At 41.8% G+C, this 21,767-nt stretch overlaps 1 protein-coding gene across 3 annotated transcripts in view; it reads right to left on the bottom strand.

Annotated features, from left to right (window-relative positions):
* ntn1b (netrin 1b) overlaps positions 1-21,767 on the bottom strand; it is a 47,851-nt gene that overhangs the window by 5,453 nt on the left and 20,631 nt on the right. For all 3 annotated transcript variants that reach the window (XM_025906758.1, XM_005468473.4, XM_003443090.5), the window contains 4 exons: positions 15,324-15,512; positions 8,689-8,838; positions 7,511-7,564; positions 5,184-5,258 (listed from right to left, as the gene is read on the bottom strand). In XM_025906758.1, the coding sequence (XP_025762543.1) occupies positions 5,184-5,258; positions 7,511-7,564; positions 8,689-8,838; positions 15,324-15,512 (468 nt within the window). The remainder of the gene's footprint in view (positions 1-5,183; positions 5,259-7,510; positions 7,565-8,688; positions 8,839-15,323; positions 15,513-21,767) is intronic.

Raw genomic sequence — 21,767 nt, 5'->3', positions numbered from 1 at the left:
AACACGCGGCCCTTTGATTCATTGTCCTCCCTGCGGCAGGGAGAAGGGAGGGTATGTGTGTGCAGAGGAGGGTGTCAGGCGAGAATATAATCCCTTTGTGTCCTCCGTCTCCGTAGCTACGGCAATGATGAAAAACAAAAATTGAATAAACAAAACATATTTCTTTTTCTCCGGGGTGGCAATCCGTCACCGTCTGCTTAATTTACCACCTGTTTGCGCCCCGAGGAATGCTCTGTGCCGGCGGAGTGCACAACTGTGTTTAAACAGAGGGCCCCTTCCCGTGACCCCCGGGGGGCCTGCATCGCCACTCACACATGGGGGTGCCCCCCCCTCTCCGAAGAACAGAAAAGAGACTCAAAAACCCCACAAAAGCGAGGCGACAGGCCTGAGAAATGAATTAGACCACGGCAAAGGAAATGCATGCTAAGCAATGATGTCTGCCATAATGCCCCAGCGCCGCGCCGGCAGAATCATCTGCTTCCAGAGTTTTTAGGAGAAACTTCAGAGACAATTAAAGGAACCGCCCGCTTTTTTCTTTTTTTTTCTTAATGAGCGTTGCAGATTTATAGCTGCACGGCCTGTCTCAGCTCCAGTAACTAAGACTTAAGTCAAGGGAAATATGAATAATAGCTACAGTTGGCTCAGTAGCAAAATGTCACAAACGGACTGAATTACTGTCTTCCCAACTGTACAGGCCGGGGGCGGGGGGTCAAATACAGTTGGATGCTGTTTAAAGTGTAACTGATGACATTTCACCGATGATTTTGATTGAAAGACACATTAGTCAGCTCTGATAGAGAAGTAACTGGAGATGAACGGCTCTCAGAAACCTTTTGCAAACTTTTTGCAGCAACTAGATTTTGCATGAATTGACGTGAAGTTATTTAGTTATTTAGTTGAAGTTAGTTTTCCGGATAATGTGCTGAAACTTTTTGTGTATCTGTCTCTGTTGTTAACAAATGTGGGTCCAGTGATAACAGATAATGGATAACAGTGTGACTGATTAGCGTTGCTGAAAATCTGCATTGAATCATTTACCATGTAGATGAATGGAGAGATAGGGTGAAATTAAATAACTGCATATGTTATTTTGTCTATTTTATCACCCTACCACTGTGTGGTTGTGTTTTCTGTTTCATAATGGACCTGCATCATTAATCATCAAAACATCAAATATCCTGCAGCCACTTTTAACACAGCGATAGTGATATTTATATACACCTGGCACTGCCGTATTAACGGTGTGTTGCAGCCGCTTCGTGTCCTGCACATTCACTGACGGCATAATTTGATTTCTGTGTATTTTGGCCTCCCTTATAGTTTGTGATTTGCTCTGAAATTGCAGTAGGTTTTGCAAAAAGCTTCAGAATAACCAGCCTGGGCAAAGCATACATGAGTGTGCATATTTGTGGAATATTTGTCTTTTACAAGCTCTGCTGCAGGGGTGCAAAGCTGCCATCATTTTAACATAGTTCAGACATCCATACTGTGATTCTTTTACAACTGGTTGTATATATATGGCTTTTACCCAGTACAAAATAGTGAGAAAGCAATGCATCCTAAACAGTTCCTAATCTTCACATCTAAGCATTACTTTCTGTGAGATATAATAACTAACCTCAAGCTGTGTTTCAGCCTTTTAGTCACCAAACTGATGAGATCACCCTTTTTGGATGTCATAAACAATATCAGACTCACATCTGGACTGTAAATTTTTAGCTGGAGCCAAACGCTAGTTAGCTTAGCTGGCTATTAGGAAGAAAAAAGTTAATATGCGAAAAAAAAATATCTGAAATTAGAATGTGTATGAAGTACTCAAATTAAATTCAGGCAAGTCACAAAGTGAAGCTTCGTCAATATCCCAGACGATCAGCTAGCATCAGCAAATTCCATGTAGGATATCTATTTGAGCTGCTGTAGCCTGTGCATAATCGCTGTGCATTTGCATGCCACTTTGCAACCCACCTGAGCACCAGCCCCACCTTTTGTGCTGTGACTGACTTAATCAGTATCATGTCTGTTGATTCCTGTTTTGTCTTACTGCTTCCCTCCTCCTGCTTTCAAAGTATTTGTGTCAAAAATGGTAACAGATCCACTGCCAAATCCAAATTACAGCACATGGAAATAACAATCTTCCTTTAACTATAATGATTGATTGAATTATTAAATTCCCAGTTCTCGGCCAAAGTAATCTATTGCAAGCCAAACTCAACTCAAGCCAGACTTTCTTCACATTAGCTGGCTCCACAAAACCTAAAACCCCAGCAAGAGACAACCGTGATGGCGATATGAAGTTTCTTTGTAAGCCCCAGCTTTCTCCTGTTAGGCTTTGTGTGTGCTCACATAAAGTGAGACTTCTGTCTAATTTAGTCAAAAGGAACAGCTTGTGGAGGGCTGTGAAAAAAGAAACAGTTATTTTGGCAAAAAGCAATAGAGGTGCTCCAAAAAAAGGCCAGATCAAAGTAAATTTCACATTATTGACTAAATGTTTACTCTGAAAAATGCTAATAGGCCAAAAGTACACTATGACCAGTGTTGGTCAAGTTACTTGAAAAAAGTAATCAGTTACTAATTACTGATTACTTCCCCCAAAAAGTAATCCCGTTACTTTACTGATTACTTATTTTCAAAAGTAATTAATTACTTAGTTACTTAGTTACTTAGTTACTTTTTAAAAACACGATTTACAACCTGAATAGGTGATAAAGCGATAGATCTTTCAGCCCAATTCTACTTTTTCTGCATAATTCATCATACAAAATGTAATCAAATGGAAAAGTCTCTTTTTAAAACTTGTTTTATTAGTTTTAATCTTTTAACTTTATGCATCAAGCAAAAATTAAATTATATGCAACATTCTCTGACTGGAAGAAATTTGTTTAACATTTAAACCTATTTTCTGCACATTCCAGCACATAAAATAAAATATTTTTGTGTGTTTACACTCACTCTTTCACATAGATGCAAGTAAAACACAGCAGAAAATAAATAAAATCAAAGACTAGCGGTCCTGTTGCTCTATTTTCACCTGTAAAGCAGGACTGGGGTAGGCGGAGGTTTACCCTGGTGCAGGTGTGCCGCAGCGGTCAGTGGAAGAATCCGCGAGTTTCTCTGTGAATTTCACATTACGTCGTAGTGCACTCGGTGCTTGCTTGGAAGTTTAGGGGTTTTTTCGCTGTAAAAAGAAGTTTTCTTCCCACGCACAACGGACACTAATGTTTTTGTCACTTTTTATAGAATCAAACTCAAAATAAGTACTTCCACGCTTTAAACACTGCATGCTACACTCTGTCCCGCACTCAATATATTATGATCTGCAGACAGCTGTTGTCACGAACGTCGCACTCGCTTACGTCACTGTCATGAGACGTTCTCGCAAAAAATCACGGTTTTAGTAACACAGTAACGCAGCGTTCCTACGTGAAAGTAACGGTAATCTAATTACCGTTTTTGCAATAGTAATCCCTTACATTACTCGTTACTTGAAAAAAGTAATCAGTAACGCGTTACTGCCCATCTCTGACTATGACATAATGGATTGAAATCTTGCAGTGCCCACAATGTCCCTCTGCTCGTTAAGGCACATGTACAGGTCCACTTGAAGTTTTCTAATAAACATATAAATGGTCAGATGAAACCAAAATTGAGCTCTATGGCATCAACTGGACCCACTGTGTTTATAGGGAGTGAAATGGTGAGTATGACCCAAAGAACACCATCTTCACAGTCAAGCACGGATGTGGAAACATTATGCTTTTGGCCATTTTTCTGCTTAGGGTACAGGATGACTTTGCCGCATTGGAGGGCAAATGTATCCTAAAATCTTGGGTCATGGATGGGTCTTCAAGCATGATAGTGACAGAAAACATATCAACTAAGGAGTGGATAAAGAAGAAGCATAATACGATCATGTAGAAAATTTGTGTGCTTCCAAGCAGCAGCAAAGAAACCAAAAGGATTTAGAGTTTCTATAAAGATCAGTGGGCCAAAATCCCCCCCGAGATGTGTTCAGACCTGGAGAATAACTGCAAGAAATGTGTTACGACTGTGCTCGCAAGCAAGGATTTCTCAGCCAAGTACTAAGTGATGTTTTGCTTGAGGATCAAATACTTATTTCAATCAATGAAATGCAAGTAAATGTATAACTTTTAAGTAATGTGTTTTTTTTTATGGTTTATTGGTGATATTCTGTCTCTTTACATCAAAATGAAACTACTATAAAAATTTGCAACTATTCATTTCTTTGAAAGTGAGCAAATTTGCATATTCAGCAAAGGATGCGTTAATTATTTTTTCCACTGTATAGCTCCAAATGTTTGTATACGTACTTTAAATACTTTAAATACTTTTTTGTGACAATATGAAGTTTTTAACATATCATACTTTTGCTGACATATTAATTTAGTCCCATACTTTTCTCATACCTCACACTTTTTTTATATGACTGGTTCTAATCCTGCAAGACCAGTAACTCGCACCAGTGTGCCAGTTGCAGCATCATCTGACCATCCACATTTGCGTTCCAGTATGAATCCTGTTCGCATTTGCATTTTCAAAACATCCTCTATTTCCTAGCAAACACACTCTTTTAGCACAAACATCTGGTATGAAGTCAGGCTGAGTGTGGTGACTGGCCAACTATTTTTATATCGCTATAGCCACGCAACTGCACAAACAACTTTAATAAGCGACTTAATCAAGGTTAAACACCCACGGTGACCCATGCTAATGATAATTCTGATGTATACGCACCTTCAAATGAGTCTCTATTGTACTCATGAGGGATAAGAAAAAGAAATATGTCGCCAGCGTGATGCCTGTATGATGCGATCAGATCAGCTGAATCAGCATAACAAATGAGCAATTACAACTTGACAGAATGTTGGCTGGCGGTCACACATCTTGAAAAGCTTAATTTTCAGGAGAGTGCTTTTTTTTAATAAACCTTTTTTTTTTTCCAGGGGTCAAACATGTTAGCTTGAGTGCATGGAAACTCGCATCAGAGAGAGCAGAGATGGTTTTATATTAGTGGACGTGTCCTAAGGCTATTTAAAATAAACCAGCAGTAAAGCACAAAGACCAGCTACATGGTGTGGACTGGCTATGCTCCGGATCAGATTAATTGAGACATTTGACCTTGTGACATCTGGCGGTCCATATTCCTGTGTGCTGGACTCACTCACCGTAGTCTTTTTTACAGTATTTCTTCATCGTGATCTTCATTTTGCCCTTGGAAGCTTTACAGTGAGATTCACAATCTGAGGAAAAGACACAGAGAAGGAGAAGAAGTTTAAGAAAATGTTTTAAATTTACATTCGCAGTATGTGAACTTCGTCAGACAGGGCTTCAGCTGGATGACCTTCAAATTTAGTCCCTAACGTCACGCTCCTTGTGCCCCCGGGTTCTTAAGGATGTTTCCAAAGTGCCACTGTGAAACAGATTAAAGCTTACACAGATCCTCCTGTGTCCGTCAACACGCTCCTACTATATGCCTCCCATGTTTTTCCATTCCAGCCCGCTCCCTCGTCACTGTCCTGGCATCCCTTATGTCAGCTCTGAGGGCTGCTGAGGTCACTCGTGCACAAGAGAAGGTCACAGAGGGGGAATTAACCGGAGACCTACCAGACATTAGTGGGGACCCTTAGCACACTCTAAGCCACATGAGGCGAGAATGTGAATACTCTAAGGCTGACCGGGGCTAAATGTTCTGAATCCCCCCAGAGAGTAGCAGCGACAGAGAAGCTCACAGACTTATGATTAATGTCTCAGCAGCGTCCCCCCTGCACTTTTACCCCACTGTATGTGAACGTGGGTTTGAGCGCCACGGGGCTTTATCGATGGCCATTCTGGTGCGCTGTCACCCCGCCAGGTACCTTTTGTAATGAGGAAGGTGGTGGTGGGACCAGAGGCCAAACTGAAAATTGAAATCATTTGTTCCCTCCACTTTCCACTGACTGACACAAATTGGAAGCAGACCATCTCCAAGTGTACCCCCGCCACCCCCTCCCACTTCCCACTCTGCCTCTCACAGAGCAATAAGCCTTGTGCTCCTTTCTCTGGGGGGGGTGGGAAAGCTGGGCTGGGCAGTCTGAAGAGAAAGGAGGGGGGCAATTGAGAGAGAGGGGGAACCTTTCAGCTTGCCTGAATATGGACAAACTTCATTATTTCTTCCAGCCCTCTGTCCAGTCTTCCCCTTTCTTCCCCATTATACTCTGTGTGAATGAGGTTGCCTGGGTAATGATGGAGAAAGAAAAAAACACCCCTCTCCTCCCTCTCAAAAAAAAAAGGAGAGAGAGAGAGAGGGAGAGGAAAAAAGAGCGGTTTGGGACGTGGGATGAGGATTGAATTCATGTATGTAGAGAAAGCATTTCTGCTGGAATTCCTGGCTGGTTTCTGGGTTGGCGGGAAAAATAAGAAAAGAGGAAATCCCAAAGTAAATGAATCTGACGAGTCCATATCGAGCGTGCCTGATTTCCATGTAAATGAAGTGGTGGTGGTGGGGGGGCTCTTTATCTCCTGCAGGCCCTTGGGGGCCTTCATCATACCTTTCTTTGATAGCTGACGTTGCCCATTAGCCCCTTAGCGCAATTGCTGCAGTGGGCCATTACACCCACGGCTCTCATTAAGGTCCAATCTCCTGCTGTGAGGACAAACGCCCCCTTTGTGTATCTCTGCAGCAGTGCCACGTTCTTTCTGCGGGGTCCCCGGGGACCACACTGCTCCTAATTTGGAGGGTGGTGTCTGTTTGGAGTCTCTGACAGGAATCCAAACTCCACACAGCCTCGGCAGTCACTATAGCAGGAAGTGGGGCTCGCAACAAAGCGCGCTGAAGTCAGTGGCGCCACTCTCGTCAGACGCTGATCGATGATCAGAGGTGACTCAGCCTATTTAAACAAACCTGGATCACGGTGAAAACTCATTAATATGCTGAAATTGATCTAAGCTGTTGTTGAATATTTAAGAATAATTTGAAATAGGACAGACCTTCCCCAAAAACGGCTGCACATTAAAGGTATACTAGCGTGGCACATGATCCAATGCCAGCAGCCTGACATGGAGATTCTTGTCAGAGCACATGAACAATAGGTTCAGGCAGAGCTTCACTGCTGGTACAGCCAGCCTTGATTGAAATACAAACTGGTGCAAATGAAGCATGTAATCAGATTAGGGCCGAAACCCCGGGGAGGCTGCTGGGCAGGCTGGGAATACGGGCAACGAGGCCACAGGGAGCACTGGCAAAATATCTGGAGTTTACATCAGCATCAGTGTGACCTCGCCGACGTGTGTTTAGCTGAGGAGCGTGGAAAGATGTGCGTGTGCTCAAAATGCACTTCTGATTTCACGCATGGAGGAACAGTTGGCTTAGTTAAAAAAAAATCCCACCCACAATGATACATTAACATGGCTGAATTCATATAAATGAAAGGGCAACAGCAGCTTGAAAACAGAATATGTAGTAAAAAAAATAATTTTATTTTAAAAACGACACAACATCTGCTTGGTTACTCACCTGTCGGCTCCTCGTAGCTGCTGTAAGTCGCTGTCGGAGATGCAGCTGGGATCTCTGTGACAAAGTAAGGAGCACAATGAAATGACAATTTTCTCTGCCGCCATATTGTTCTGTGTATTGAACAGCGATAATTCCATCTGCGAGAACGTGAAGGAATTTCCCAGTGCCGTCGGACACGAAGCTGATTTTGACACACAGATGTACTGAAAAGATTTTCCTATTAATGTCCTGCTCCCTCCTGACTCTGGTATGTTGTAGGTACAGTGAGCCAAGGCCGCTGGTCTCGTTAAACTCGGAGCTGGCAGCGATTTAGATATACACAAAAATTTAATATCATACTATTAAAACCAAAAGACATTATCTCAAAAAGTTACAAGAAACCAAATCCATTCTGCTCTACCAGCCGAGTCTCTTCCAGCTTTTACACCACATTTGTAACTGCCCCAACAAAATTAAAGAGATCCTGTTCCAGCAGGTTTGCGCTTTGAAATTATCTTTGTGAATTCTGGCCAAACACTCTGATTCTTACTGTACAAACACCACTGCTCCACTTCCACACGTGGGCTTTATCAGAAATGTCAACCCTGTTAACACAGGGGGCAATCATTAGCGCGTATACGTCCACCATGGACGTTGCTGTTGTCTTATCTGTTCATACCAGCCACCTACGATGTCCCGAGCTAAAGCAGCTACTAGTGACCCATCTTTGCTTTTGTGAGGCGTTGGTGTTTACTGCCAAGGGCCTGGAATCTGCCAGGAGTAGATACAGCCAATAAACATATCAGCCATCGATCCCTTGGATTCATTCCGGGGGATTTACTGCGAGTTAACGGCCTCGAAGGCAAACAAGGCCATATTAGTCAAGCTGTAATCGTCTGTTTATCCAGACTCAGGCTTAAACAGCCAAATATCTATCCAAAGTGATGGAACAAGGGGATAAAAATAACACGGGATGAGAGACAGAGAGCAATGGATTCATGGATAAAAAGGCACATTCTGTTCTTTTCAGGTCCTCTCTGTGAGGCACTTGAGGCAGAATTTCTTCAACCTGGGTGTCATCACCTCCACTTAGAGGTGTAGGCAGTGATCAGGTTAAAGGTGTGCTTGTAGCAACATTTAAAATAGCAAAAAAAACCCACATATTTTTGATAAATTAAAGTGGTAGAAGTAGCCCTTACTGATACAGGGAGCTATGGGAGAGCGGCTCTGCTGGTAGCCCTTGGCACAGCGGTTGCAGGTGATCCCCGTCACTCCGTCCTTGCAGGGGCACTGGCCTGTTGTCTGATTACACGTCTTCCCTGCTGCTCCAACTGGATGGCAATCACACGCTAAAGAGGGAAGAAGAGCATCAAGCTACACTGTACACAAGTAAACAACTTGCAAGTTGAAAAAAAGAAAGGAAACACGAGCAGTTAAAAGTAAAAAACAGATATCGGCTTACAAATGACTACAGCATGTCTCAGGCTTGTCCTCTGCTGACTCTACATATTCTATACAATAAAAAAGTCATCTTAGCACTAAAACCTAGTAAGAAATCATTCGCATTAGAGCAGGCTGTGTTTTGCTTCCAGACCATCACAGATGGGGAACTGGGCCCTGCACCAGCATAAAACCTCAATCAAATTACACTGCTTCCCTCCACCCATTACGACCATAAGATTCTTCATTAGGTCTGCTTTGGAAGGCACGCAGAAGGGTAAATAACTTGATTAATTACAGTGTTTCACTTTCACCGCGCAGCACGACACCAAATGTTTGGCGTGTGCGCGTCACGGATGTGTCTGTGCGTGAGGGTAGGGAGCTCCTCGCAAGCCGGTTTTGAATCCTCTGCTTCGGTGCGATCAGACAGGCTGTGCGCTCTTCAGATTGAGTTTCCAATGTAAAGCCTTTTGGCGAAAGGGCTCCTTGCAAATACTGCCTGAATAATGTTTCCCATTAATGGACGAGTGGAACGCACTTCAAAGTGTGTTTAAGCTTTTAGTTGGGAGGATCGCACGTTAAATGTGAGAAATTTGTTCTGTGTGTGTGTGCACCCTGCCAAACTTTTACTATAAAGCCAGTGTTTGAAGTTGAAGCCCAGCCTCCCTATTAGCCCTGCATGTGTAGCAGCAGAGTCATTCGAAATCTGCTTGAAGTGGTCCAGTAGACGTTGCTTTTTACTTGGAATTTATGGAGCTTTATGAACATTAGGGGATGCTTATTAAATCTTTCTTTAAGAAAGCCTAACGTCTTTGTTTTTCTTCTGCCTCATTCGTATCATATAAAAGCTTCTGCCAGTTTGCAGAAATAAAACCAAATGGTGACATTTTTAGGGATCTACCTCTTTTCCCCTCCATGAAATCAACACCAGTGTGTTTTTCACATAAATCCAAGGGACGGTCGTTTAACGGAAACCATAGCTGCAATAAAATGATCATCACATAAGCTAACGATAAAAATTAACAATGCGATGGAGAGATGTTTTGTTTCAGTCGAACCATTTCAACCAGCTTAGTTTTCTTTTGACTGCTACTGTATGTTTGCATGTATATACTGCAAAATATCAGTTTATACAAATAAAATTTCAAGCTAGTATGGGAACAAAGCTAAACTGTAACTTCTGGTTTCTGCTCCACAAGTAATTAAACCTCACTGCTGATTAAAATCCAGGCTTGGAAGAGGTCTTTTGTCAACAAATGCTGTGAGACTTGCTTCATATGTCTGGATAAAGGCTGTAATCAAAGACTCAAACAATCCAACTTCATTATTTATTCAATAATTCAGGTTTTTGCAGTAGTTAATTAACAAAATTTCCCATGAGCAACAGACCACAGGGAGTTAAATGTCACTTTGACAAAAGAGTTCATGAGCAGGTTGTGGCTTTGCTTCAGATATTAATAACAGCAGGATGGAGACGAGCATGTTGTCATTTTCAGGGAGCAGAGATTAAAGCCAACAACTAAAAGACATTGAAATATGACTTTGGAGGAGAGCTTTTATGGATGCAACTGTTAAGATCCAGTGCAAGCAATAGAAGCAAGTATCTGGATGCTGACTTTAAAATTAAAGTGGCTCTAATTTATTTTGCTGCAGTGTAAAAAAAAAGAAAGAAAAAGCCTAATTTTTTCATGAAAGATTGTAATTTTATTATGGTGTTTAAGTGGATTAATGAGCTCTCCACACACTAGGACAGAGTTGCTAATTGTAAGTGGAGACTCTCTTTAGCACATTTGTTTTACAATTTTTGAGTACACTCATGCTTTAAAGGTACTTACACAAGTCATGCATAACATTATGACCTGAGGGGAGGAGAAGTGAATAACACTTTGCACTTCATCCTGGCACCTGTTAGTGCAAGTAAACATTATGTACTCAAAGTTTATGTGTTAGAAGGAGGAAAATTGGGCAAATGTAAGAATTTGAGAGAGTTTGGCAAGGACCAAACTGTGATTGCTACATGAGTAGGTCAGAGCATCTCCAAACCTGCAGCTCTTATGGGATGTTCTCGGTCTGCAGAGATTAGTATCTTTGAAAGTGGTCCAAGGAAGGAACAGTGGTGAAACAGTGACTGGGTCATGGGCGGGCAAGGCTGTCTGATAGCATGTGAGTAGCAAAGGCTGGTCCGTGTGGTCTGATCCAACAGACGAGCAACTGTAGCTCAAATTGGTGAAGAAGTTAATGCTGGTTCTCATAGAAAGGCGTCAGAAATCAAAGTGCATCACAGTTTGTTGTGAATGGGGCTGCATAGCTGCAGACAGGTCAGGGTGCCCACACTGACCCCTTCCCACCACTGAACACACCAACAGTGGGCACGTGAGCATCAGAACAGCAGCACTGAACAATGGAAGAAGGTAGCCTGGTCTGATAAATCACATTTTGTTTACATCACATGAATGACTGGCGATGTAGAAACACCTGACACCTGCACTATGGGAAGAAGGTAAGCCAACAGAGGCAGAGCGATACTTTGGGCAATATTCTGCTGCAAACCTTGGTCCTGCCATCCATGTGGATGTTACTTTGACACTTGGACCTCAGCATTGTTGCAGGTCATGTACACCCTGTCATGGAAACAGTACTTTCTGGTGGCTGTGGCCTCTTTCAGCAGGATAATGGACCCTGCCACGAAGCAAAAATGGTTCAGGAATGAGGAGCACAACAACAAGTTTGATGTTTACTCCATTTGTGTTAATGCCTGTTGTTAATTTTGGGGAGTTTTAAGCTATTTCAGTATTTAAACACAAGAATTTACTATCAGTACCTTTAAAGATAGCTGCACGAGGTGACGAATGACATCTTTATAGTTCAAAGTAGAAATTGGGGTTCTTCCAAGTCTAGTTTACATCTCCTGTAGCTTGGTGGTGTCAGTGTTGTCAATCATGCCACTTACCTCTGTTGTTATAGGTGAACTAAGCCTCATTAGCTTAAGCTGGCTAGTACTGCAGTTACTTACTGCTAATGAGGGTGTTTAACTCTGCCACTAATATGAATGTCTTGATCTTGTAAAATTATTTCAGATTTCTATCAAAGAAAGAATTCAGCTAAAGATTCAGAGTGATCGTTATGGATGTGCCTAAACTGCCAAGGTCTAACAATAACACTAATGCTGAAAGTAAGTAAGCATATCTCCTAAATATTACTTTTCTGAATCATATTTATTTAAGTAGTTGTAGACTTGACTCAAAACTCTTTAAGGTTTCCAAAACAATATTTTATCTAAAAGTGTGTAAGCGGAAGGATAGGCTAGACTGTATATTAACCACTGGAAAACTACACTACTACTGCCCTCATAACAGGTGTTAAATACCGGAAACGTGACTTAATTTCATGAATGGTTACTGAATGGTTTTGGAGGGAAGGGGGGGTACGATGCAGTGAACCATGTACCAGTTCCATCTCTCTGGACTCACCGTGCCTAGTTAAATACTTTTAGGCTGCCAAACGTAGGAGGTGATTCGAGAAAAAACAAACTGTTAGGGGCGGGCGGCGTGCGCTGTGGTTCTCCATGAGCCATGTTTACACTGCGCTTGATGAGGGGTGAAGTTGTTAATCTGGGAAATAAAGCATGAGGCATTCCATGTAGCTATTGGAAAAGTAGGCACAGTAAAAGGAAGAGCCTGTTTTTTTTTCCACCAAACCTCCAACTATTAAGCAAATTATTGGGAGGAATGTTTTTTGTTGAGATGTGAAGTATTGGGGGGTGGAGGGGGAGCAGGCGGGCGCAGGAACGGAGAATGAAAGCAGACTTCCTCCTGGCTGTGTTGGCGCTGCGCTGTATTTCCTGTCCAACAACAGCAGAGTGGGATGGTTGGCTGAATTGAACAATAAATATAGCGGTTTTTAACTGATGTCACATCACCCTGTTTTTGTCACCTGAGGAGTACGGCAGCAATCAGGCTGTTTGGGTTTGATTCCAGAGCAATGAGCAGCGCACGTGAAGGGGATGGGAAGAAGGGCTTCAAGTGTTCAGGTTACACTACAGCTGTTTGGAAAGACTTTGGAAAGATGTATGGGTGTTGCTTCACCATTAGGCGCAGTGAGAACCTCTGTTAAATTAACCTGCTCTTAGTTCTGACCCCCTGAACTGAACAACTCCCCAAATATAGCCTGAGAAAATGTTTAGGCTGGCAGACTGAAACAGCGCCGCGAAGAACCATTCGTCACGTTTTAAGCTAAGTGCGCAGATGATCTATCAGGCTTGAGTTTGCCTCATGCAGCAAGCTCTGTTTGAGGGTGTCTCTGATATAAAACGCCTCTATAAAATGCTACTCGTGCATTCGCCTTCCTTTCATGCGAGCTGGAGAAGTCGGAGTGAATTAGGAGAGGAAGCTGTTGTGGCATGCAGTAGGAAATATCACGTTGCTGTGCCTGTGTTTTGATAGCCAGCGGTGTACCAAGGATAGGGGCACCAGAGGATAGGCATTCCAAGACCTTGTCACCAGCCAATCAGAGCTCAGCGGTGGATGTGGCTGAAGACCACACTATGAGCATCTATCCAGAGTTTCTCATTTGTCATTAGTGTGTGGGAAGAGGTTGGAGATTAAATGCACAGAGGCAGGGTGAAATATTGTTTAAACAAAGCATGCTGAGGCACTGCTGTAAAATTAGTCAAAATTTACATTATTTGTTTTCCAGATGAATGGACTTTCCATCCAAAAGGCAAACTTTAGCCTGAATGATTAAAGAAATAAAGAACAATGGTCCATGCACTCTTACTGTACATATCTCACACAGGACTTTTTGTGCATCTGTGGAGTATTTTGCCAGTGCATGTGACTGAGTGACAGCAGTTTGTTTGCTCAGGGCCTCTGAGCCTGTCTTTACTCCCAGAGGTGCTGCAAGACAGAAGGAGCTCAGCTTTTGTCCCCCCCCCGCACATTAATCCTCGGCAGCTCGACGTATGTGCTCACACCTGTGTGCGCGTGTTGTTTTTCCTTTCTCCCCGTGCACATGCGTACGTGCATTGGAAGTATGAATGGAAGAGAGGGACGATTAGCGAGCTGTTTTCACCGCTCCGCTCAGTGGATCAGCTCGCACCTTTGCTTTGTTATGTTTGTCTTGTCAGGGATTCACTGAGAACCTCAAATATCTGGGGAGCTGCAGGGGTCGGTTCATCGACACCAAGACAGGTGTGTGCTTTACTCGAAACTTTTTAGCGAATTCTTGTCATACCTGAGCATGGTGAAGAGTGAGTGTATAAACTATTACACAGAGCCTGGTTTTGGAGGTTACAGTTTCTATAAAAACCATATCTTTCCCTTCTTTTGTGATTTTTGTGGAGGGTTTCTTTGTAGTATTTCTTGGCCAAATTTGCATTACTAAACTTAAGTTTCATTTATTTTTTTTGTAGTCTCTCTTTTAAAGGGCTGGGATTTCTGGATCCAAACATAGACTATATATAAAAGATCACATACCCAAACATTGGTGGTGTGGGCATGTGATGGTTTTTTCGCACTTTTTTTTGGAGCCAGAAATAACAATAGTCAATAACGATACAATTCTGGGTCATACCTAATAAAAGTCTATTTTGCAGGGTTATCTGGGGAATCCTCACTGGCTAACAACTTGCAATTTCACAACGAGATCTGACACATACTTGTTACATCTGGCTTCAAAAAACCACCTCAGAAACACCCACCTCAACGTTTCAAAACAGGACTTCGCAAACCAGTTGGTGACTTCTTGTAGCTGCTTTCATCCTATGCCAGCGGGATACTGAACACTAACTCGATGGATGTTTTTTTTAAGTTAGACAACTTAGATAATGACATTCAGATAATGTTGGGCTTTTATAATCCAAAGCACACCAACGCCACAAACATGCTCAAGAGGTCCAGCTCAGTGGTACAGATGAGTTGAGGTGACACCTAGTGGACATCTCTTTTCAAGCAACCACACCTGAAAGCCCTCAATTTTTGTCTTTAAGCTTTTTTTTGTGCAGCTTACAAGATATGAGATTTTTAGATTATTCAAATCTGTTTCGCTGGCTCTGTAGTGTGGTGGATTTAAACATTTGCCAAACAAGCGAAACATCCCCAGTTTCATCCCAGGCGGAGATACAAATCCCTTTGGGGATATGTGAGGAAGAGTATCCGGTGTAAAAGTCAAACACATAGAACTACCTGCTATGCCAAACCTCGGTGATAAGGCAGCAGCCAAAAGTCGCTTACTCAAGTCTGTTTTAAACTGTTGTATTTCTACTTGTATACATTCTACCAAGCACAGCATTTTTTTTCCTTTTGGAAGAGACCTTCAACATGTGTCCAAAGGTTGGTCTTACAGAAAGACTGAGGATCATTCATATTCCAAGAATTACACCATAACATCCTGTTACCTTTGCAAGCTCTGCGGTGAGAGATGGATTTGGTCATGTCCCTGTAGTAACCCTCCTTGCAGTAGTGGCAGTGGCGTCCTGCTGTGTTGTGGCGACAGTTGAGACAGACTCCACCGCTTCTACGGCCGGACAGCTTGTACAGCTCCATGTTAAAACGACAGCGGCGGGCATGCAGATTGCAGTGGCAGGCTGAGTGCATAGAGAGAGAAAGAGAGAGGGAGACTTTCATCAGTAATGCAGTAACTCCTACCTTGACATTTTGCAGCTGGGCTAAGCATAATAAGTTCATTACTCAGTTTATTGAATTTAAACAACCCTTTGTGGTACTGGCATTGAAAACGGTTCAGTTTTTCTGATTTTCATGTTTTCACTTTGGTTGCATGGTTACACAGTCCCCTGTCGTTTGACACACTCTAAACCCGTGGACACGCGAAACCAAATGCAGTGTCATCAAGCTAGAAAACAGCGCTGTTTTTCTTAGCTCCTGAAAAGCTGACGTTTTAGAAATATGAGCTTGTTATCTGACAGTGACGAACTCGGCACACAAGGTTTAAAGACTTTCCAAATTGCAATTATGAGGCAGCCAAATTCAGTCTGAGAAAATGCACTTTCTTAAAAAACATCACAGAGTTCAATCTCCCAGTATGGGTTCGTCAGAGTAAGACGAGGTTATTGAAACAGATGGTGCGCTGTGGTCTGGATTGGAAATAATGAAGCCTCTAAAAGAAACGTCCTGGTTCAGGCTCTGTGTCGCTGGGCCACCTGCTTGTGAATTTAACCTCTGAACTCTGGTGATGTCAGGCAGGAAAACTTTCTTCCGCTCTCCCACGCATCTGAGAGACTTGTTAATATCGACCCCAAGATACATATTGCACTGATACATTAAATAAAGAATTCATTTCTAAAATCATAGCTCGTGTGAATAAAAATGACATTGTACCTGTTTAATTACTCACACATTTGTCACTGATCAGTTTTTCTTTCACAAAGTCACTTTCACACAGTACAATTCAATTAGCTTATTAGCTATAACAAGAAGTGTATCAGAACAAGTATTATTAAACCAAGTTCAAGTCACTGAAATGACACTAATACTTAGTTTAAGCAACTAACCAGCTGACTAGCTATAGTGAGCTGTGAGCTTGGCTCAAAACACACAAGTGACACAAAGTGTGTTTCCTCCAAGAGCCACTTGAGGCTGCTTCCAAATGTTGAGCAGAAAATTAAGCATGGTGAAAATAAGCATAGGCTAGTACAAGTGTACAGTGTTGATTTTGTATAAGTACTTCATTAAATTCTATGAAAATTGTCATAACACTGAGGTATTGACGCGCTAACTAAGCTAACTGCTAGAGCTAGCATTAACTGATACTGTTTACCTTTCTGGCTCTACCTCCTTGTTCAAAGTGAAAGTAAAAAAACAAATAAAAATCAAGATGGTAAGTCAAAACTTTATAAGCATAGTCCATTAAATACATGCTTTTGTGTCTAGGTCCATTTTTTTAATGTAAATATGGAGCATCCGTAAAATGTTAGCTAGCTTCTGTTATCTCAAATCTGTGATTTTCACAGTTATGTTTCTCAGAGTGTTCAATCAATGAGGAAGATTAGTAAGAGAAAATTAGTAAGCTGCTTTATTACCACCGGCTAAACTAAGTAATAAATGCCCTTAATTACTATGGGTAGCCAGTTAACAGGGTGTGAACTGATTGAAGTGTGACCTTCTCTCCTGAAAGTATAGTGATTATATATATATATGTATTCTACATTGAGCGGGTTTCACATTTATTGAGTAGCTGTTGAATGGTTGGGTTTGCAGAACGGGGCATTGTCAGAAACCCCCGTTTTATTTTCCAATTTTCACCATAAAGTTTCAATCAGACTTCTCTCTTTGCTCTGTGATAAGATACATTACCATCCTGAAAATGACGATGATGGCTTTCCTGGTGAGGTAATCATCTTCTCTTTGCCCTTCACCTGACATTCAACCCATATTTGATAAATGAGCAGGATGAAGGGAAATGTGTTTGTTTTCTTTCTAAACCTCAGAGGACCTGACATCCACATATGTGGACATCACATTTTGGGTTGTCTAGACACCAATATAAAACTTTGCTCTACAAGGGCCTGATATCCACTTACGAGGACATTGTACTGCCACTGTTCTATTGAAATTTAAAACAAATGTCCTTATATGTGGATCTCAGGCCCTTGTAGAGTAAAATCAGGTAAAAAAGATAATTCTTTGTTTTTACATTCATCAGGTTCCAATCAGCACAAATAGCAAAGAGAAATTAAAAATGCATGCCATGAAAGAGTTCGAGTCTTAGGAGGTTAAGGCAGTCGCCTTTATTTGTTTCACTGAAACGTCACCAGACTAATGTTTCAGCATAATGTCAGCAGACAGTACATGATTGCTGTAATCTTATTGTCCTGCGTTTCAGTGTTAGTGCTAGTCTTTCACTTTGGCTTTACTGTATGCACGTCCCTTTTCATTCAGCCCATTTCTTACGGTTCCTTTGCAAACACTGGCTCACGTTTCTGCACATTTGCTTTTCATTTGTTGTTTTGGTGCAAATAACATCTTTAAGGAGTTGCACAATCTTTTCCATTGTTTCCACTGACAGCTCTCTTGCTGGGGCCATGTTGCCTTTCAATTAGCCAGGTACAGCAGCTTGTTTTAACATATTTAGATTTGTGCAGGTATTTATTTTAGACTTGCAGAATACAAAGTGATTCCACAATTCTTCCTCTACTTGGAAGATATATGTGATTAATTAACCTAATTTAATTAAACTTGTTTGATTCATGCGCCACACATTTCAAACTTTGTTTTGTGTCCTATTTGTGCTCTATTTGCTACAAAGTGAAAAGCTGGATCCTTCAAGTGTTGTGATTCCATAATTTTTGCCAGGTCTTGTTGCATGCGCTGCCTTTTAAGCAAAAGTGAAACAAGACACTGCTTTGGGGTAACTTTAGTGTTTTTTGTGGCAGGGTAATTTTGCAAGTTGTTATATATATATATATACCATAATTTCATATTTGTTTTAATATTGAACACATTTTAATTCTCAGTTATCATATTTGTGTTATATATATATAATTTATTTTTTCTTACTTTTTTCTTTGTTTTTCTCTGAGTCAGTCATGTACCATTTTTATGAGCAGCCCCCACAGTACCTCACATTTTGGTAATCTCTCCATCAGTGCACCCGTCTTGCTGTTATTACAGGGAGATGCAGGCGATAAGACTGTCACATATGCTCCGTGTTCATCAGTGGTCTGAATCACGTACAAACTGATTCACACCTGCCATAAGAGACCGGAGCTGGCAGGTGGCTGGGATTCAGAAACACTGCTTTTGAATGGGAGGCCCAGAAGCGCGCGCGCACACACACACACACACACACACACACAGTAAATCACATAGGTGTTTGGCAGCTGTCGCAGGCTTATCTCCCACACCTCCCTCCCCAAGACTGATTCAACACGCACTACGCCAGGCTTTGAAAAACCTCTCTCTCACACACACACACACTCACACACACACACGGGCTCCCTCCTCCCTTTCCCTCTTACTCTTTGCTGCTTTCTTATCCCAGATGTTATCTCCACTTAAGGGAAGTGTGAGGGAAAATGCAACAGGGCCTTTTTCATGAATAGGTAACGGAATGCTCTTAGTTGTCTTTCCCCAAGAAGGCCGATGCTGGTATTGCACTTTTCATCTTTCCACATGCTGTAACACTTCAGTCATCCTTTAAAAGCACACAATCACTTTCCAAACACAACAACCTTTGACAAAAAAAAGCAGGGAATGCATCTTAATTTCATTCTTTTTTAAAAATTTGATGTCAATTTTTTTACACATTTACTTCACACGGGAAAAAAACTTCTATGTTTGCAAGAGAGCATCATGAAAAATAATAAATGCTATCTCCTCAGCTGTCCCCAGGCTCTTGTAATGAGCTGTGTTATCTCATCCACACATCCCCACTCTGCTCACACTGCCATTGTAGTGGTTTTCCTGCAGTGACAATAGCTTGAGTGCTGATAATAAGCCATGTGTGCAGCAGCAGGCTCCAAATGCCTCTCAATAAAATCTGTCACACATTTGCCAAATAACTGAGTTAGTGAAAAGCCCGGCCACAGGTAAATCTCAGCCAGTAACTCCAATAATTCCACTGCATGCTGCTGCCATCTAATACAAAAACTGGTGTAAAAGTTCTCAGTGGGGTGACTGCAGCTCATTAAAGAAGCACATTTAGTTAATTTGGTTAAATAAGCTATTTTATTAGGTCTAGTATACTGTATGCAATCAGAGGGACACACTGCAGGACGGAGCTTCATCTTCTATGAGTTTAGAAAGAAATGGTTACTGCAAAACAGCTGCTTGCTTTGATTGGACATCCAGAGTGGCAATGTGTCTTTTCTGGGTCTGCTTTCATTTGGTTTCAAGGGCCTACTTAGAGCTATGCTATTCCAATCTATTTATGTTCAAGTGCCATCTATCAGGGTTAGTAAGGAAGCGCTCTCGGTGGGTGTGCATATTGGATGAAAATTACGCATCCCACAGCTCGGTGGAGGCGGTTTTTCGCCCCGTCTACAAGGGGGGGGAATTACACTTCAGAAACAATCAAATGTCTGTGCACGATGATCTCTAATGAAATTTGGTTACGGATGGTTGGAAAATGCGCCATGGAGGCAGCAGGAATTTACCAACCCTGTCAACAGGTGTCAGATGTTTAACCATACAACATGTATGAGAGCGTTTGTGCGAAGTGAGGCAAAGGATTACTTTCTGTGTGTGTGTGTGTGTGTGTGTGTGTGTGATGTCGGCTGAAAAGAATGTGCTGCTTCTTCAGAGACTGAGAAGGAACGAATTCCAGCGCAATTGTTGTTTATCCAGGAGCAATTATTCTCTCACTGTGTATAATCCTGTACAGTCGCTGGTATCATGAGCCGGAGGCGTGCGCCAATTCAAACAGGGTTCATGTCTCATGGCGGTCTGTGATCTCAGGGAAAGACAGCACTTAGGCTGCAGATTACAGAGCCATATTTTCACGACAACAGTGGGTTTATTGATCTGGGCACACGGAGACACAAACGCGCACTTACTACGAATGCGTCACGTGTACTTGATTCCAGTGCACAGCGCTTATACAATGCTTGCATAACACCTATGGCGCATATGTGGGTGATATTTCAGAAGAGTCGCAAGAGTTCATTCATATCCATGAAGTGCTTCTGTGCTTTATGTGTATTATAAAAAGAAAAGTAACACTTAGATTGTATTAAATGACTTACACTATAATAAGTGAGCTTTCTCCCTCATTTCCACAGCTATGTCTCTGTAGTAGTGTAGTATCATTTAGTAATAACACACAGAAAAGCGATACTTATATGGAAAGCTTTTTTAGGAGGTTCTCCAACATCAGTTTTGATTCCTAGATGGAGCTCAAAAATACATTTACAGTTCCCCCAACATTTTATCATTTCAAAAAACATGTGCATAACTATTTTATGGCTTCAGCTATACAGTTACACCCTTCTTTACAGCTTATTGTTTTCAACTATAAAACTGTATTATAAAATATTTATAATAAAAAGTAGTCTTTTTGGATGATTTCCATAGCGATTTTTCCTCCAATGACATTTTGCATACAGTATAATACAATATAAAATACTGTAGAGAGCTGTAGCAGTGTAGTTTTAATAGATAAGGTCATGCCCTAATCTGACGCTTAAACTAGAAATCCACTTCTAATAATGCAACCAAGAGATTAGCCTTAATTCTCTGGCAGTAGTCGTTACTATTAAGGCTCATAAAGACGCCGCGGAGTCGTTGATCACATCATGTTGCATAAAACAGATGACAGAAAAGCAGATGATTGATGATGAACAGCCCTTAAATCTTTGTCATAAATACAGTGTTGCAGTTGCCGCGGCCCCAGAATGGTCCTCTTAGCAAAAGTATTCAAGTCAGTGCTTGTGTCGCACAGAATTCGTGGACTTTCTTTAATAAAGCACGTTTGACTCGGTGATGCAAAGGCATAAAAATGATCCACGACCCCCCACCCCACCCCCACCCGCAGCTGCCTCCAGGCTCGCTTCCACCAGACTCACGACACTAAACAATGAACGTTTCGATCACACGACGCTGCAGCAGCTGCGATTTTGATGAGGGCAAAGACAACAACAAAGGACTTCAACAACAAGGACTCCAGATGATGAATCCTTTTACAAGTTTCCGGAGCGCTTTTGATGATTTCAGAAAAAAATGTAAACACTGAACGAGAACCAAATGGATCTGCAAAGGGGAGATTTCAATCTCTCGCAGAATATGGATCGGGTTTACGCAACGACCTCTGCCCCGTCACCTTGGTGTTATGTAAACAAACAAAGCATCAGAATAAGAAAATTATTTAAAGATTTTGTTTTTCTTTG

This window comes from Oreochromis niloticus, linkage group LG4 (genome assembly GCF_001858045.2).
Source record: "Oreochromis niloticus isolate F11D_XX linkage group LG4, O_niloticus_UMD_NMBU, whole genome shotgun sequence".
NCBI lineage: Eukaryota > Metazoa > Chordata > Actinopteri > Cichliformes > Cichlidae > Oreochromis > Oreochromis niloticus.
This window is presented reverse-complemented; position numbering and strand designations above follow the sequence as displayed.